Source organism: Cetorhinus maximus, chromosome 12 (genome assembly GCF_964194155.1).
Source record: "Cetorhinus maximus chromosome 12, sCetMax3.hap1.1, whole genome shotgun sequence".
Classification (NCBI taxonomy): Eukaryota; Metazoa; Chordata; class Chondrichthyes; order Lamniformes; family Cetorhinidae; genus Cetorhinus; species Cetorhinus maximus.
The window spans coordinates 121209352-121225333 of NC_135890.1; the positions used below are offsets into that span (position 1 = coordinate 121209352).

The 15982-nt window shown below is 44.1% G+C and overlaps 2 protein-coding genes across 13 annotated transcripts in view; both read right to left on the minus strand.

The window, feature by feature from the left end:
• noc4l (nucleolar complex associated 4 homolog) overlaps positions 1-3301 on the minus strand; it is a 43293-nt gene extending 39992 nt beyond the window's left edge. The window contains exon 1 of the mRNA XM_078554527.1: positions 3127-3301. Within this exon, the coding sequence (XP_078410653.1) occupies positions 3127-3288 (162 nt within the window). The 5' untranslated portion in view covers positions 3289-3301. The remainder of the gene's footprint in view (positions 1-3126) is intronic.
• A 9755-nt stretch (positions 3302-13056) lies between these two features.
• Positions 13057-15982, minus strand: part of ep400 (E1A binding protein p400) — a 142890-nt gene continuing 139964 nt past the window's right edge. For all 12 annotated transcript variants that reach the window (XM_078554545.1, XM_078554541.1, XM_078554542.1 and 9 more), the window contains one exon: positions 13057-14506. In XM_078554545.1, the coding sequence (XP_078410671.1) occupies positions 14234-14506 (273 nt within the window). In that variant the 3' untranslated portion in view covers positions 13057-14233. The remainder of the gene's footprint in view (positions 14507-15982) is intronic.

Genomic DNA, 15982 nt, shown 5'->3' on the forward strand with positions numbered 1-15982 from the left:
GAAGGGGCCAACTAAATAACATGTGGGATCAGCATCGAGTGTCAGTTTGATTCTAATGGTAGCATTCTCACTTCTGGGACAGAATATCGTAAGTTTGAGCTTAATATTTATTCGTTTGTGGGGTGTGGGCATCCCTGGCTAGGCTAGTATTTATTGCCCACCATCTGCCATGGTGGGATTCAAACCCAGGTCCCAGAACTGGGTCCCCAGTCCTGTGACAATACCACTATGCCACCACCTCCCCCTGTCAGAGGTGATGGCAGCCTGTCCTGCATTCCTTCCTTGATCAACCACTGATAATTCATGGTTGTTATTGGAATTTTGCTAAATGCAAAAAGACTGCTATGTTTGCCTACATAAAAATCACTAAGTTCCAAAAAGTAGTTCATGTATGTGAAATGCTTTAATTACAAACCTTACATTTCTGTCCCTTTGTGGAGTCTCATTAAGTTTCCCTCCTTACTACTATTAAAAATAGTAAGGACTAGCAAGCAAGGGGGTAAAAGGTTATCGGGGGTAGGCAGAATGTGGAGTTGAGGTTACAATCATATTAGCCATGATCTTATTGAATGACGGAGCAGGTTTGAAAGGCTGAATGGCCAACTCCTGCTCCTAATTCGTATGTTTGTACAACTATAGAAACCTGCCACATACTAAAGAAGCAATTGCATTGGGGCATCAGAACACCAATAGGTAGTTGGCACAAGGAATAAAGGAACCTCACGCTGAGGTCTACAGTGAATCATTTATGAGTAAAAGGAGAAACTAAATATACATACTAAAATGAAAGATTCCATGTACTGCACAAATATATATGAGAAAGGTGCTTTAGTGAATACTGCAGCACTGAAAGCAAGTGAACATTGGCTCTGCCATTTCCAGTTTTCTCTTCACAAGTTAGACTGTCCTGTTGTAGTGCAATAGATTTGAGCTGAGGGTGTGCTGTTTCTGCAGTGTATCTGTCAAAGTCTCCCTGTCTCCTGCATGGATGACTACAGAAACCCCAAGTAGGTCATCAATGGGGACCTGTCTCAAGGCAAACAACATCAAGGTGGTCAGTACAAAGGATACAAGAATACTCTAAAATACAGCCTTACAAACCTCTGCATTGCAAACCACCTCTCTTGGGAAAACACTGCAGCCGACTGGCCCACGTGGAGACAAAGGCTGAAATTTGGTTTGGCATGCTTTCAGAACAATCTACGCCAAACTCACAACATCCAATGCATGCAGAGGAAGTCCGGAGGTGGCGCAGCAGAAGCTCCCCCCAACATCATCATCACCAACATCATGAACCTGCCAGTTCTGTGGACTCCCATGCCGATCTCAAATTGGACTCTTCAGTCAAGAGAGGACTCACAAAAGATGAAAAGATCACTTACAGCTGGGACACACTTGAATAAACAGGAGCGTACAACTATTCTTCAAATTTCATCCAAAACCGTCGCTGTTAAGATTTTCTGTATTTCACAGGAAAGAAAATTTGTTCCACTTGCCCAACGAGCATCTTATCCAAAACCTCCCTCTTTACATCTCAAGGTGCGGATGCACCATCTTCTGACTAGGAAGTAATGAGGCTTTTGATCAGAAGCCTCACTGCCAAGAATGACTGCATCTCAATGCAATTCGCTTCATGTGAATGGGGAGCATCTCTGAGGGGAGGTGCAAGGGCTAATACAAACACAAGTTCTTTAAGTCTCATCCCTAACTTATCCTACATGCAAGATTTGTAATTCCACATTAAGCATTGCACTTCAAAAGCTGCCGATTTTGTTTGAATTAAAGATCAAGGCATCAGGGAAAACAGGCTCGGCCTCGAGCACATTCAAACCACAGACCTAGGCTCCTCACAACAAACAGAAGCTCCACAAAAAATATTTATTTTTATTGCACAATTCACACCCTGAGGAACACTCCCCCAAGTGCTTGACAGCCAATCACCTTTTGAAGTATAGTCACTGCTTGTACATAGGGAAACGTAGCATCCAATCTGCACACTGCAAAAATTGCCCCAAAAAAAAGGTATTACGCAGTCACCTGTTGTTGTGCAATGGTTTGAGGGATAAATATTGGTCAGGACACCAGGGAGAACTCCCCTGCTCTTCAAAATAATGTCATGTGATCTTATACATCCACCTGACAGACCACGATTTAATATCTCATCCAAAAGACAGCACCCCTGAATGTGCAGCACTCCCTCGGAGCTACGACATTCTGACTTATCCTAATCTGCGATCTCTCAATTTATGGTCAGAAACCTCCTATACTCCCAACAGCGACTGAACTTTTCAACACAAGTCTCCCAGAGGTGTGGTTAAAGGGCTAAGATCTCAAAATTACTATTTGGAAGAAGGGCAAGTTGAGGGGGGAGGGGATTGAGGGGAGGGGATTGAGAGGAGAGGTGGGGATTGAGAGGAGAGGGGGGGATTGAGAGGAGAGGGGGGGATTGAGAGGAGAGGGGGGGATTGAGAGGAGAGGAGGGGATTGAGAGGAGGGGATTGAGAGGGGGGGATTGAGAGGAGAGGGGGGGATTGAGAGGAGAGGGGGGGATTGAGAGGAGAGGGGGGGATTGAGAGGAGAGGGGGGGATTGAGAGGAGAGGGGGGGATTGAGAGGAGAGGGGGGGATTGAGAGGAGAGGGGGGGATTGAGAGGAGAGGGGGGGATTGAGAGGGGGTGTTGAGGGGGGTGGGGTTAAGTTCAACCCAGTGTCCAGGGAGCAATTATTTATCCCAAAAACCAACATCAAAAACACATTATCCGGACATGATCTCATTGCTGTTTATTGGATGTTGTGCACAGGTGAGTGAGTGGAGGATCTGAAGAGTCTCACAGACTCCAAACATTAACCCTGTTTCTCTCTCTCTCTGCAGGAGCTCCTGAGATTTTCCAGCACTTTCTGTTTTTAATTTCATATTTCCAGCATCTGCAGTATTTTGCTTTGATCTTAGTCTGGGATCTTGCTGTGCCCCGACCCCCAGACCCACCCCCGCAGACACCACCTCCCTTCCCCGGGGCCCCGGGCACTACCCAAGGCCCCTCCCCGGCCCTCACCGGTCCCCAGTCCCCAGTCACCGGTCCCCGAGCCCCGCGCCCCCCGGCCCCGCGGCCCCCGGCCTCGCGCCCACCTCCAGCCCCTGCAGGATGTCGAACACCGCGTTGGCATTTTTCCTGTTGCCCAGCACCAGCTGCAGCTGGTCCCGGAGCTGGAGCTGGGCCTGGGCCTGGGCCGGGGCCTCGGCCTCGGGTCGCTCCGGGATCCGCGAGTCTCCCACTCTGGGCGCCGCCATCTTGTCCCGAGATGGGTGGGTGTCCCTGGATCACGTGAGGACGAGCCACCAATCAGGGAAACGGGGCGGGGCCCGGCCAACACCCCGCCCCTTAAAGGGACAGTCCCCGGGTTTGCGTTTCTCATTGAAAGTCTGAATAATGGGGGTTTCCAGAGAATGGGGCAGAATTGTCTTTTTTTTATTCATTCACAGGATGTGGGTGTCACTGGGGCTTGGCCAACATTTATTAGGGGAGAAGGCGGGAGAATGGGGTTGAGAAACTTATCAGCCCTGATTGAATGGCGGAGCAGACTCGATGGGCCGAATGGCCCAATTTCTGCTCCTATGTCTTATGGTCTTATTTTACCCACCCCTAACTGCCCTTGGGCAGAGGGCAGGGTAAGAGTCGACCACGTTGCGGTGTGTTGGGGTTGTCGATGCCAGTGGCAGGCTTGTTGCGATGGCCAAGTGGGTGCAATAGACAGAGCTCGTCAGCAGATACTTCTTACAGGGAAACACCTCCTGTTTATCTACTTAAGATAAAAGCAAAAAACACCGCGGATGCTGGAAACCTGAAACAAAAACAGAAAATGCTGGAAGAACTCAGCAGCGTCTGTGGAGAGAGGAAACATTTAACGTTTCAAGTCCGACCCCGGACTCAAAACATCACCTCTGCTTCTCTCTCTCTCCACAGATGCTGTTGGACCTCCTGAGTTTTTACAGCATTTTCTTGCGTTTGTTTCCGTTTATTTATTTACTCAGCAGTTACTCATGTGCGCTTTCACATCAAACCCTACCTCCATACTTCAGACTACAGATTACAGAGTTAGCCTGCGCTACTCTTCTGTCGGTTACACAAGATCATGTGATCTTTTATAACATCCCTCTGAAGGGTATACTACACATTAGATATAACCATAGTTACCATATCTTCCCCCTTTTACTCAGAAATACATTTTACATTTACAATTACAATTTCCTCAAAATAGCAAATTATTTACACTGATAAGTAATTTACAAATTCAGTCTTTTTGGGGGTTTCCTTTGGCGTGTAGACCGTCTCAGCTGTACACCTTCAGATGCTTTGTCAGGAACCTCCTTCTCTGGAATTATCTGAGCATCAGGATCTTCAGTGGGCACCTGCAAATCTGTTTCCTCAACTTTTGCAGGTATAGCAGGCACATCTGACACATCTGGACTAGGTTGTGTTCTCTCAATAGGAAACGTTGACCCAGTCATGAACACTGGTGAAATCAATTCTTGGTGATTTGTTTCTCTCTTCCTTAGATGGTCCACATGTCTCCCTATGACTCAGCCCTCAACCTCCGCGTGGTAAGATAGAGGTCCTGCCACTCCATTTATTTCACCCGGTAACTTCTCCAAAGTTCTTCACTTATACCGTCCCTCCCATTGTAAATTCCCTCTCGTGACTATGCCAGTCGTGTCTAGTTTTCTGACTTCCCAGATTCCTTTCCACCTTCCCTCCTAAATTTGGCATTATTAAGCTCAATCTCGTCCTGAGATATTGTTTCATCAATTACTCCGCAGGTGTGACACCTGCTGTTGTATGAGGGGTGGTCCTGTAATGGAAAAGAAAGTGTGCTAGCTTGGTCTCTTAATTTTTTCATGCCTGACTTGAATGTTTGAACCGCCCTTTCGGCCAGTCCATTTGAGGAAGGGTGGGTACGGTGCAGTTTTTACATGAATGATACCATTGAGGCTGATAAACCGCTGAAACTCAGCACTTGTAAATGCTGTGCTGTTATCAGAAAGACTACTCCTGGTAGTCCGTTAATGGCAAAACTTTGACGTAACTTCTCAATTGTAGCAGAAGACGCTGGTGATTTCACCTCCTATATGTCCATCCATTTTGAGTGGGCATCAACAATGAGCAGAAACATTGTTCCCATGAAAGGTCCAACATAGTCATTGTGAAACCACACCCATGGTCTTCCTGGCCACTCCCAAGGGTGTAACGGAGCTGAGGAAGGTAACTTTTGCAATTGCTGACACTGTACATAATTCTTCACTAAACTCTCTATTTCTCCGTCCATCCCCAGCCATCATAGGTATTTTTGTGCTATGGTCTTCATTTGGGATATTCCTGGATGTGCGCTGTGTAGTTCAATTAGCAATGGCTTTCTTCCCTTTGGAGGAACTATCACTCGTGCTCCCGACAATAAGATGCCATCCTGGCTGGTTATTTCATGTCTTCTGTTGAAGTACGGTTTCATTTCATCAGATACAGGCCCTGGTGACCAACCATGAAGCAAGTGTTCTCGTACTTTGGATAAGATTGGGTCCCGGCTTGTCCAGTCTCTGATCTGTCGAGCACATACTGGCGAGGAATCTAAGAAATTTAATAATAAAACAAGTTCCTGTGGAACTGGGACTTCCTCATCATTTTCTTGTAAAGGCCAACGACTCAGTGCATCGGTGTTTGCAATTTGACAGCCAGGCCTAAGTACAAAGGTACGCTGCCAGGCTTAAAGCCTTATTTGTGTTTCTGTGTCTTCTTTCTAAGTACCTTCTTCTTTCTAGCGCTGACTTGAATCTCAGCCTTCTTTTCGGTTTCAATACTAGACAAATCTCAGATGTAAGCTCGACTTGAGTGAGCTCAGTGGTTGAATCTCCCAGAATTTCACCATCTGTCTGCTTCTCAGAAAATTCTGCCACTTTTGCCTCCAAAGCCTCTTTGATTTCATTTAGCTGATTCTTCAGCTTTTCCATCTCTTTTTTGTATTTGTTTGCTGCCTCCTGGAAAATTGAACATGGTTGTGTCTTCTCTGCCAACTCATCCTTCAGTTTACTCAGAGAAGTGCTGAATTCTTTCTGTTTCTTGTCATACTTTTCCAGAGGTACAAACTTTGACCTGAGGGAATCGTGTCGTGTGTGAAGGTCTTTCAGCGGGTTTTCTGTTTCCCCGCTAAGATTGCTCACCTCAACTCGAACTCTGTCATCAAACAGGGTCTCTCTGAGTTCCTTTTGCTGTTCTATCTTGTTTTGACTAAGACAGCCAACATTTCTTCAGATTGTTGAGTCCTGACTCACTGCTTTTCCAAAACAGGAACTTTTTCAGCTTCCTCTTGGAATCTCTAGTGTCCAGTCGAGGTCGATTTCCCTCAGCCAGTTTCGCCCTAGGAGGCTCGGTCCTCTGCCTCTCAAACACTGACACTGGCAGCTTTGCTGATTGGCTTCCGTAATGGACAGTAACTCTGCTTATGCCATTGACTTGGACGTCTTTACCTGCATATGTTTTTAATTTGACATCAGTTACTTCTAATTTTAATTGATGTTCCCCATTATTCAGATACCTGAAGGTGTGTTCGCCAATTACTGTAGTGGAAGCTCCTGTGTCCACTTCCATTCTAACCTTGACTGTTGCATGTATTGGTTCTGTCTTTCCAACCTTCAAATTAAACAACGAGTAAATAACTGAATTAGCTGCTTCGGGCTCTTCTACATTGTAGATCTCACTGGGTTTTTCCTTTTGTTTGAAAGGCTGCCTGATTTTTTCCTCACTCTGTCTGATTATGTGTCCATTTCGATGACAATAAAAACATACGATTTTTTTAAAATGCCAATCGTTATAAGGTTGCTTGTTTCCATCTCTGTTGCAATTATTCCTTGTTTTCACTGCTAAGTCATTTCTTTTTATTTTTCTGCTGTTTCCCCCTCCTTGGCAGAGTCTTGCATTTTCACACCCTTTTTGGCTGGGCCTTCCTGCCCAATGTGGAGGACAGCGCCATTTTGCGCTCCCTGTGCGGCTTTTGAATCCCTTACTGCGCTTTCCATGGCCAGTGCTGTCTCTAGCACCTTCTTAAAATCCAGATTTGTTTTGGACAGTAATCTCTTCTGAATTGTGTCATCATTCACACCGCTTACTAAACGACCTCTGAGCATATCGTTTAAAGCTATACCAAACTCGCAATGTTAGCTGTTTCAAACTTGCCACATAACAGGCAACTGTCTCCCCCAGGGCTCTATTTCTCGAGTTAAACTTGCAGCGTTGCATCGTTACCGGGGGTTTTGGCTGGTAATGGCCCTTCGCCAGGTCCACCAATTCATCAAAATTTTGCGAATCTGGGGCCATCAACCTTCAGATCAAGCCCTAGGCTTTATTCCCAGATGTAGATAAGAGGATCGCTCGCCTCTCCTCTTCCACCGTAATCACATTTGCTTGGAAAAATAACGCTACGGCATTCAACATAATGAGACCAATCGTCCATGGCTAGATTGAAAGGATCAATTCTTCCGAATTGCACCATCCTGTGAGGGGATTGCTTCGGCGATTTGAACGGAAATTCTACTTACAATTACTGTGCGAGGTACAATCCTATTTCGTTTCTCTTGATTTTTTTCCGTTGTTATTTTTCTCTCAATGCCAGTTTGTTGTATCTTTGCTTTTATCCTTGCTTTATCCTCACTTTATCCCCATTTTTTTCCCTTGCTTTCACCTCATCACCAACTTGTTGAATCCTCCTCGCCAGTTTGTTGGGACTTGTAGATCCCAGTTGCAGGCTTGCTGTGGGATGGCTGAGTTGGTACTATAGATAGAATTGATCAGCAGACACTTCTTAGGTGGAACACAATCTGTTTATTTACAAGGTACTCAGCAGCTACACACGTGTGCTTTCACGTCAAACCCTATCTCCATACTACTGACTACTGAGGTAGCCCGTGCTACTCTTCCATTGGTTACTCAAGATCATGTGATCTTCCTTTATAGCATTCTCCTTAAAGGTATATTACCCATTTAGATAAAACTATAATTACCGCACTGTGGGTCAATGTCCAAATAATCCATAACTCCCTCAACCATTCTTTAACAATCCATAACTTCCCAAAACTGCATTTATAATCCGTAACTTGACTGATATTTTAATAAGTTGATCAGATTTTCAAAAGCCAAAACCGAGACACATTGAAAAGGCTTGGGAAGGTGGGGTTCCATGATGATTGACATGCTGGGTGACCAATGGCAGGAGTCTGGGGGAGAGGCAGTTGAAGGTGGGAGGTCATGTGACATCTGGGATATGTACAGCCAGAGTTGGGAACCCTGTTAAGACATTGGTTGAATGTTTCCCTTGACTCTTGGATGTTCTTGGTTGCCTGGCTACCTGTTACGGCGCCATGTTCCAACTGGCCCTTACCACCGTCAATCACCCTCACATCCACCCACCTCCTCGAAGAAATCATGCAGCCTCTAATAATTAAAGCATTGAAAAGGGTGTTTATCTTAAGGAAATACCAGATCTATCATCACTGCATATTAAGTTGGATGGCAATGGAAGTGCTGGTGGGACTTGAATTAGCCAGAGACCAAACTTGACCTGCTTTGATTAACAAATTCAACTCCATCCATTACTTCCACCAGCGTGATGGACAGGACGCAGGGTCACCCATCACACTGGCGGACTCTGACTGACCAATCGGAACCAGCTGGTATTCACCCCATGGGCAGGTGGGTGGTCGTTGGGTGTCGTTTTCGCTGGGAGATAAAGCAATTTGAGAAATTGTATTTTTCTTGTGAGGGAAGATATGAGCTGGGGTGTTAAATAAACCTAATGCAGCTGAAGGCAGTGCCACGCGTTTCACAATTAGAGCCATCCTGTTGAGGTCTCTGGGTGCCGGTGGGAAGGGTTTCTGCGCATGCGGAGTCATCCCAATGCAGCTGCTTAGCGGTTGGTGAGTGGACGGCATTCCGATTCTCAGGCTGCAGCACAACATGAGGGGGGTTTCGGTTTGGGTTTGTCGACAGTAAACGGAACGCAAGGTAAAGGGGTGGGGAGAGGAGGAGAAGAGAAGAGTTGCTGATGCTGTGCGAGAAAAGGTTAAATGCTGACGGAAATCTCTGGTACGGTTCACAGAAGAGGGAAAAAGCTGCAATCTGAGCTACTTTGAGCAAGTTGTTGGGACACCGAGATGTTTAATGGAAAACTAGAACTGGATAGATTGGACAGAATATAAAGAACAGCAAAGAATGACAGAAAGGTTAATAAGGAGGGAAAAATTAGAGCATGAGAGGAAGTAGTAATATAACTAGTATATAACTAGTAATATAAAGATGGATAGTAAGAGTTTCTACAAATATTTAAAAAACAGTTAAAAAAGTGAACATTGGACCCATAAAAAGTGAGTCTGGGGTATTAATAATGGAAAATAAGGAGCTGGCAGATAAATTGAACAGGCACTTTGCATCGGTCTTCACTATAGGGGATACAAGTAACATTCCAGAAATAGCTGTAAATCAGGAAATGGAAGGGAGGGAGGAACTCAGGAAAATTACAATCACCATAGTTGTATTGATCAAATTTTTGGTGCTGCGGGCTGACAAATCCCTGGGTGCTGATGGACTTCATCTTAGAGTCTTGAAAGAAGTGGCTAGTGAGATAGTTGATGCATTGGTTTTAATTTTCCAAAACTCCTTAGATTCAGGGAAGGTTCCATTAGTTTGGAAAATAGCAAATGTAATTCCTTCATTCAAAAAGGGAGGGAGACAGAAAACAGGAAACTACAGGCCAGTTAGCCTAACATCTGTCATAGGGAAAATGTTACAAGCTATTATTAAAGATGCTGTAGCAGAGCACTTATAAAAATTCAAGGCAATCAGGCAGAGTCAACATGGTTTTGTGAAAGGGAAATCATGTTTAACCAATTTATTGGAGTTCTTTGAAGAAGTCACATGTGCTGTGGATAAAGGGGAACTGGTGGATGTACTGTACTTAGATTTCCAGAAGGCATTTGATAAGGTGCGACATCAAAGGTTATCGTGGAAAATAAAAGCTCATGGTGTAGGGAGCAACATATTGGTATGGATAGAAGATTGGCTAGCTAACAGGAAACAGGGAGTAGGCATAATGTGTCATTTTCTGGTTGGTGGGATGTAAAGAGTGATGTGTCACAGGGATTAGTGCTGGGGCCTCAACTTTTTACAATTTATATAAATGACTTGGATGAAGAGACTGAAGGTATAGTTGCTAAATTTGCTGACAACACAAAGAGAGGTAGGAAAGTAAGATGTGAAGAGGACATAATGAGGCTACTAAGTGGCATAGATAGGCTAAGTGAGTGGACAAAGATCTGGCAAATGGAGTATAATGTGGGCAAAGGTGAAATTGTCTACTTTGGCAGGAAGAATAAAAAAGCTTATTATCTAAATGGTGAGAGATTGCAGAGCTCTGAGATTCAGAGGGATCTGGGTGTCCTAGTGCATGAATCACAAAAGGCTACAGAAAGTAATTAGCAAAGCTAATAGAATGTTATCATTTATTATGAGAGGAATTGAGTACAAAAGTTGGAAGGTTATGCTTCAGTTGTACAGAGCATTGGTGAGACCACATTTGCAGTGTTGTGTACAATATTGGTCTCCTTATTTAAGGAAAGATGTAAATGTGTTAGAAGCAGTTCAGAGAAGGTTTACTAGACTAATACCTGGAATGGGCGGATTGTCTTACGACGAAAGGTTAGGCTTGTATCCACTGGAATTTAAAAGAGTAGGAGGTGACTTGATTGAAACAATGAAGGAATAGCAATACCCAGTAAGTTCTTGATTAGTCAAAACCCAGGGAAACCACTTTGAAAATTCAAGTTAAGCAAAGCTTCGTGGTCACCTTGGAGGCCAGTGAGAGTGTAACTGTTTTGTCGTGCTTATTTTTCTTGAGAGATTTAGCCACGCATCACATCTTATAAGCTCAGTGCGTTTCTGGCACCACAATGGATGTGTATCTCACACACCATCCACAATACCTTGAGAAAAAGCCTGGATTTAGCTGCAGCAGGTCTTTTTCTGCTTAGTATGCTGTTTTTAGACATGCACGATATAGTGCACCATGTTGTCAACGCAGTCAAACATATTTACTGTGTTTTCATGCTGTGGTGCAAAGTCCCGGAGCATCTTAAAAGTCCTTTACGGTGTTAGCCGGAGGAACAGGCTGCCATGAACCATGTTTAGAGCTTCTTCGATGCCGGGATAGGCAGCCATTCTCATCTTCTTCCTTACTGGAGACCATGCCTGTTTGTGGAACTGTTCCAAGATGTTCTCCTCGATTTTCAGAATGGCAGACAAACTTTATGGCGGAATCTCCCACTCTTTTGCAATGTCAGATTTCCGCTCCATGCCACAGTTTTCTATCTGCTCTAGCAACTTCGCCTTCTGTTTGATCGACACTTCTAACTTTCCCACAGGTTTCAGCATTCTCACACACTTTGCATGTGGCTTCAGAGAAATCTCACGAAATGATAGCTTGTCCAGCCTTTCGTATTTGAACCCGTGTCTCCTGCCAATGCAACATGGCCGCTGATGCGTCTGCATATGCACACTTGGCCATGCATGCGTAGGATCCTATGTCATCATTTTCAGGAGACGCAGTGCCGACTGGAAGCCGTTCACCCAGTTTCTGAGCCCAGGGTTGAGTGAGCAGTTGGGGTGTGGCCTCCCACAGGGAAGGTTTCTGATCCCAGGGATCAGAATGGGGAGGAGGAGAGATTTCTCATCCCTGGAGCCGTTCACTCAGTTTCTGAGCCCCAAGGCAGGCGATCGAGGCGTGGCCTCCCCACATGGAGGCTTCTGATTCCAGGCATCAGCTGCACATATAACTGCGCAGGCACAGTGTCGGCAGCAAATGCAGCCTATTTGAACGCGCTTAGGTCTAACTACTTCACTTTTGATTGGTCAGGTTATATGACTCCTGGTCGGAGATCCCAGCTTGCTTGTACCACTGAAGCACCTCTTTTGTGAAGGATTTGGACATTAATTTTCTTGCCGGTGCCCAATAAAAGTTTGGCTAATCATGAGCATTGTTCTATGGCTTTTGCTATTCTGCCAGCAGGAATGGTTGATAATTCCAATGCAAGTGGAATTTCATGTCATCAGAATTTGACTCATTAAGATTTCACTGTCGTTCTAGGTCAGGTGGCAGTGTTCCCATGTGCTTGCTGTCCTTGTCCTTCTGGGCTGTAGAGGTTGGGGGTTTGGGAAGTGTTGTTCAAGAAGCCATGGCAAGTTGTTGCAGTGCAACTTGGTAGATGGTACACATTGCTGCCCTGTGTGCTGGTAGTGAAGGGAAGGAAGGTTTAAGGTAGTGGATGAGGTGATGGATTCGCAGGGAATCTGAAATCTTTCAGCTACCAAGATTCATCACTTTCAGCAAGACAATCCACTAAGCCAAAAACCAAACAGGAGAAACTGGTTGAGATTTGACTTCTTATCCGCATAACTAGTGTCAATGCCAATTCTGGCTCTCGTTCCAGCAAAGCCTTAATTTTAAAATTCTCACATCATAATGTTCAAATCCCTCCCTGGCCCTCATCCCTCCCCATCTCTAATCTCCTCTGGCTCTATGCACCCCAGAGAAATCTCTGTGCTCTTCTAATTCTCATCTCTTGCGCTTCCTTGATTTTCACCACTTCATTTTGGCTACCTCAGCCTCAAGCTCTGGAATTCCCCCCCTTAGACCTCTCTCCTGCAAGATGCTCCTTACAAAGTACCCCTGACCAAGCTTTTAGCCATCTAGCCCGACATCTTGTGTGGCTCAAAGTCAAATTTTTGTTTGATAATACACCAGTGAAGCACCTGGGAATGTTTTATTACTTTAAAGCTAGTTTACAAAATCAAGGAGTTGTTGTTGACAACTTGGGAATATTGCAGGATGGGAAGGTCTTTAAGGGCATCTGAAAAGGGCCTTCTCAGGTCATTTTGCTACTTGCCCCTTCGGGAATAAAGTAATTTCAATGAATTTTGACTTAAGAAATCTACAAACTTAGGAAATACAACACATCACAACAAAGAAAGAGAAAATATTCTTTAAATGAGTTTCAAGAACAGGAGTAGTGCATTTACAAATATGTTAATTTATTACAAGGTGGTAGCAGTGGTTTATGAATACAACTAACAATCTGGTATATTTTGACAGTGTAACAGTAATTTCACACAATATCATCGGAAATCAACAGTTCTGTCATGTTTGCTGAAAACTTAAAAACTCACTCTCTCTCTTTGGTCTCAGTTATCTTGGGCTGTCACTGAAACTTTATCCATCATCCTTTGCCAAATTTACCATACATAACAAAAATACCACGGCTGTTTTTTTAAAAAAAAAATCTACATCTGGCTCAACAAAGGAAAGATTAAAGGTAACATGACCGAGTGACCAACAAAAATATTTATATACAATTCTACTCAATCATTTACTTTCCGCCGACCACAACTGAATTTTAATCATTTTCAAGGACAGGGGTTAAGGATGTTATAACACGATGCTATGCAAAACCATAACAAATACTGTACAACATGTACACTAAGAACTAGAGGAAATAACTTTGTAGCATAGATTGCATTTTTAATGTGCATATACGTACAGAATAAAAATAAACATTATCACTTTAAAACAAATCCTGAACCATGGGTGCGCAATGAAAAGAATGTAACAAAAATACAAAAACCTTGTATCAAAAGTTTGTTAATAAACATTCGTGTCTTTTTCTAGATAAGGAATGTCAAATACAACTTATTCTGAAGTTCATTGCTGTTGGCTTTTTTCCAACTGTCACGTAATGAAAAAAAACTACAGTTAAGTACTTAACATTCATCCAACTACATTATAGATTTACAAATACTGAACACATGCCTATAACATCCACTTTCTGAATTTAACAAATACAGGGCACATTAAAAATGTACCAGGAAAAAAAATAATATGTACAAAGATGACTAAGGTTAAACCTTAGAGTTATCTATCTTTTAAAAAGATTTACAGAATTTCTGCTGTGCATCAACATGTTACATTAACACCAAGATTCAATATTAAATGATATACGTGAAGTTTATGCAAGTCAACTTTTTCTATACATTGGCTATTACACAGTGGAGTGAAAACAAACTTAGTACAATTTGTTCTGAGCACAGTCCAGCTAATGCTGCAAGCACATTCTTTAAGTGGTGGGCTTCTTGCTTCATTCAACAAGCTCAGTTCGGTTTTGTCGGGGCTTTCAGTCTCACTGTAGGTGGAGCTCGCACTTGCACCTTGGCTTGTTGTTGGCCTTGGGTATCGGAGGTCACTGCCGGCTGTGCAGGGCTCTGCGGGGTCGGGGTCTGAATCTGGGGGGACGCTGCTGTTACAACCTGCTGCTGAATAAGCTGCTGCTGGACAACCTGAGCAGTAGCGGCCGCGGGGATCACCTGAACTTGCTGGCCTGTAGCTGCCTGGGACAGTGTCATTGCCTGTGGTTGTGCCTGGACCTACAGAAAAAAAAGATAGAAAGAGGCTCATTTAGATAAGAAAGTAACTTCCATTTATATAGTGCCTTTCACGTCCTCATTGTTTTAAAACACCTCACAGCCAATTAATTACATTTGAAGTTTGGTCACTACTGTAATGTAGGCAAGTGTCCAGCCACTTTGTGCACAGCAAGCTCTCATTAACAGCAATAAGATAAGTGATCCAATATTTTATTTTGAGTGAGGGGCAAATGCTGACAGGGACACCAGGTGAACTCCCCTGCTCTTCAAGTAGTGCCATGCACTCATGCCCATCCGAGCAGGTACAAGGGGCCTCAGTTTAACATCTTAGTTGCAAGATGGCACCTCTGACAGTCCAGCACTCCATCGGTACAGTGCTGCACCTCTGACAGACCAGCACTCCATCGGTACAGTGCTGCACCTCTGACAGACCAGCACTCCATCGGTACAGTGCTGCACCTCTGACAGACCAGCACTCCATCGGTACAGTGCTGCACCTCTGACAGACCAGCACTCCATCGGTACAGTGCTGCACCTCTGACAGACCAGCACTCCATCGGTACAGTGCTGCACCTCTGACAGACCAGCACTCCATCGGTACAGTGCTGCACTAAAACTTTGGCCGAGGATACATGCTCAAAGCCATGGAGTGGGACTTGAACACATGACCTCCTGACTTAGATGGGATTGTGGCACCCACTAAGCCATGGCTGAGATGATACTAATTATTTATTCAAGATACTGAAGGAGGCAAATGGCGATAATACTGAAGCTTAACATTATGGTTTAGATTCAGCAACCAAAACAAAAATGCAAGTAGTTTATTGGTCAATCATTAACTGATTGGAACAAATTCTGCTAATTAATTCAGGAAAGCCAGTATAGATTTGTAAAGGGAAAATTGTGCTTAACTGGCCTACTGGGATTTTTTTTGAAGAGGTAAGAGAGAGTTCATGAGGGCAATGCTGGGGTGATGTGGTGTAAATGGATTTCCAAAAGGCAATTGATAGAGTGCTGCACAACTGACTTGTGAGTAAAGTTATAGCTCATGGAATAAGAGGAACAGTAGCAACATGAATACATAAGAACATAAGAAATAGGAACAGTAGGCCATTCGGCCGCTCGAGCCTGCTCCACCATTCAATAATTCATGGCTGGTCTGCTTGTGTTTCGAGTTCTACATTTCCATCTACCCTCGATAACCTTGGATTCCCTTGTCTAACAAGAATCTATCTATCTCCGTCTTAAAAATATTCAGTGACCCCACCTCCACCACCTTCTGAGGCAGAGAATTCCAAAGTTGCACAACCGTCTGAGAAAAAATTTCTCCTCATCTCTGTCCTAAAAGGGCGACCCCTAATTTTAAAACAGTGGCCCCTAGTTCTGGACTCACCCACAGGAGGAAACATCCTTTCCACGTCCAATGTCAAGGCCATTCAGGATCTTATCTATTTCAATCAAGTCACCCCTCACTCT